The 2,543-nt window shown below is 37.0% G+C and overlaps 1 protein-coding gene across 1 annotated transcript; it reads right to left on the minus strand.

Moving 5' to 3' along the window:
* Nucleotides 1-337: 337 nt before the first annotated feature.
* On the minus strand, nt 338-2,279 carry LOC111901681 (gibberellin 20 oxidase 1-B). The gene is made up of 3 exons (XM_023897564.3): nt 1,613-2,279; nt 1,196-1,517; nt 338-989 (listed from the first exon to the last, which is right to left on the minus strand). Exons 1-3 carry the CDS (start codon nt 2,170-2,172, stop codon nt 720-722), a joined length of 1,152 nt encoding a protein of 383 aa, XP_023753332.1. The 5' UTR covers nt 2,173-2,279; the 3' UTR covers nt 338-719.
* Nucleotides 2,280-2,543: the final 264 nt, after the last annotated feature.

The following is a 2,543-nucleotide window of genomic DNA, read 5'->3' on the forward strand; positions in this document are numbered from 1 at the left end:
CTTTAATTTGAAGTGGTTGCTTATCTTTATGCTGTTTCAAACATCGATTCTAAGCATATCAAGGTTTCACACTTCGAATTGAAAACCCAAGTAGCTTTTGATTGTGCACATGACAATCTTTTTTCATTCATGTTTTAGCTAGTTTTAAGCATAGTTTATAAAGGAAACAGGCGTATACTCTCCATGCGAGTCTATATGCATGGATTTAAGAAGGTAAATCAAGTTATGCTCCCAAGAGAATGATTATTTAGAGGAAAGATTTGGATATAAATACAAAAGAAAAAACTTCATAAACGAAACGTGGATTGAATATAAAGCAAGAGGGTAACGCTACTAGTGATGAGTGAATATTTTTTTGGCATTTATATATACAAGTAGCAGCTAAAATACTAGGATAATGGTACTGAATAAGCTTTTCTACATATAGTCCAAAAGAAAATTACAAAATTGGCTCATTTATATGCTTCTCTTTATTCCTAGTTTAGCCCCCAAAGAAGATTAAAATCTTGCCTTGGGTCCTTAACATTGCTTTCCTCCTTCAATTGTCACCCTAAAAATACAAAAAGGAGAAAGATATGAAAGCATGCATATATCTTCATGCATATTGATTTAACCCTCCTTGACAATTATCATCCAGCTTCATCTATATTCATGTTTGCGTGTCAAAGAGAGGAAAGAAAAAGAGAGTAGTACACTAGCTGACATTGATCGATGTGATATCAAGTTGTGCTGGTTTTCTGTTCAACCCAGTTTGAAAAAGCTTGGAGGGTGTTCATGTCAGCTCTGTAATGCTTCTGAGTGAACTCAAGAAAAGTAGCCCATGTAAAATCTGGATATACCCTTGGGTTATTTTCATCCACCAATTCCTTTGGTGGGCTCACCACCTTATCCTTCTTTGGGCATAGAAAGAAAGCAAGTGACTTTCTTGGAGTTTTGTTGTTTACCACAGCTCTATGTAAGCAACTTTTGTATCTTCCATTTGAAAGTGCCTGTAGTAAACAAATAAACAGAGTAACATTAAAACCAACTTCGAAAAAAGAAGAAGAAAATGCAGTTAAAAAGTACTTGGACAAAAGCCAAAACACCAAATACAAACAAAACAGTACAAGATGGAAAAAAGAATCCAATTAGGCTCCATCCCTGTACTATCTGTAAAACCATTTACATGTAAGCTAATCATGAACATGTTGATTACCATGAATGTGTCACCGATATTGACAACAAAAGCATTTGAATTTGGTGTAATGGAACGCCACTCATTGTCCACGAACACTTCTAGCCCACCAACGTTATCTTGGTGTAGAATTGTCAACGATGTCGGGTCACAATGAGGCCCCGTTCCTAAGGTGAGCTCTGGTTTTTGGCATCGTGGATAGTAGTTGAGTCTCATTATAGAATTATTTTCTTCGAAAAATTCCTTGAAGTGAGATCGGTTAACCCCAAGGCTCAACCCCAATAACTCCATGATCCCAAGAGAAAGTCTACTCATGGCATTGCAATATTCTTGATACACCTTCCTGCAACAATCAAATCATTTAGTCTATGGTTGTAAAAACTAGCTTATATAAATACCAAAAGAGATAGCTAGATACATGTGTGATTTGAAACATACCCGAGTCGAACAAATTCTTCGCCCATTGTGTTCTCGAAGTAGTCCTTAACTATATCGGCCGAGTTCTTCTCGGCTGAGAATCGGAAAGATAGCGTCTCTTTCCAAGGAAGTTTAGAGGAGAATCTTCCAGTGAAGCTACTAGCATATCCACAGCTTTCACCGGCTTTTCTTTGAGCTCTTTGCTTTTCTGAAAGGGGAAGCTCAAAGAACAAGTCCATGTATGTTTGAGCATCAGATATTAGGTTTGCATCAACTCCATGATTTACCACGAGGAAAAACCCATGTTTTTGGCAAGCGTTACCAACGAGTTTGGAGGCTTCTTTTGTTGAACTCGAGCGTCCAGAAAGGAAGCCTCCCAAGTCTATCAAAGGAACCTCAAGGTCCTTAGATTTTTTGGAGTTGGGTTTCTCATTATCGGGCCATATGAACTGTTGGGGGATGTTGGTTTCGTGTTGTAGGACTGATGCATCGAACACGAGTGACCTTTGTTGGTCTTCTTTGAGATCTTCCTTGAGGGAAGACATGCACGATGGTGTCTTAATCATGCAATCTATTGCCATTGCATTAATTCTTTCTTGTTGATCGAAGGAAAATTTGAATAAGAAGAGAGAGAGAGAGAAATGATGAATGCTAGGTAGTATGAGTTTGAGAGGTGTGATAAAAGAAACGCCAAGGCCGTTTATATGGGTAATCTGCGAACCTCCCTCTTTGGAATCTTATAGGACCCACTCTATGCATAGTGCAAAACAATAATTCTTTAATTAAAAAAAAAAAACAAGTTAAAGATATAATTTTATTACAATGCTTAAAAAGATTAAACAAGAATTTCACACTTTGTCAACAACGATGTTTTAGTTTTTTGAGTAACAAAAGAATGACGCATTTTTCAAAAGTTGAGAGCAAAGTTTTACTTTTGCAAACAAGGACTTCT

The sequence above is a fragment of the Lactuca sativa genome, chromosome 9 (assembly GCF_002870075.4).
Source record: "Lactuca sativa cultivar Salinas chromosome 9, Lsat_Salinas_v11, whole genome shotgun sequence".
Classification (NCBI taxonomy): Eukaryota; Viridiplantae; Streptophyta; class Magnoliopsida; order Asterales; family Asteraceae; genus Lactuca; species Lactuca sativa.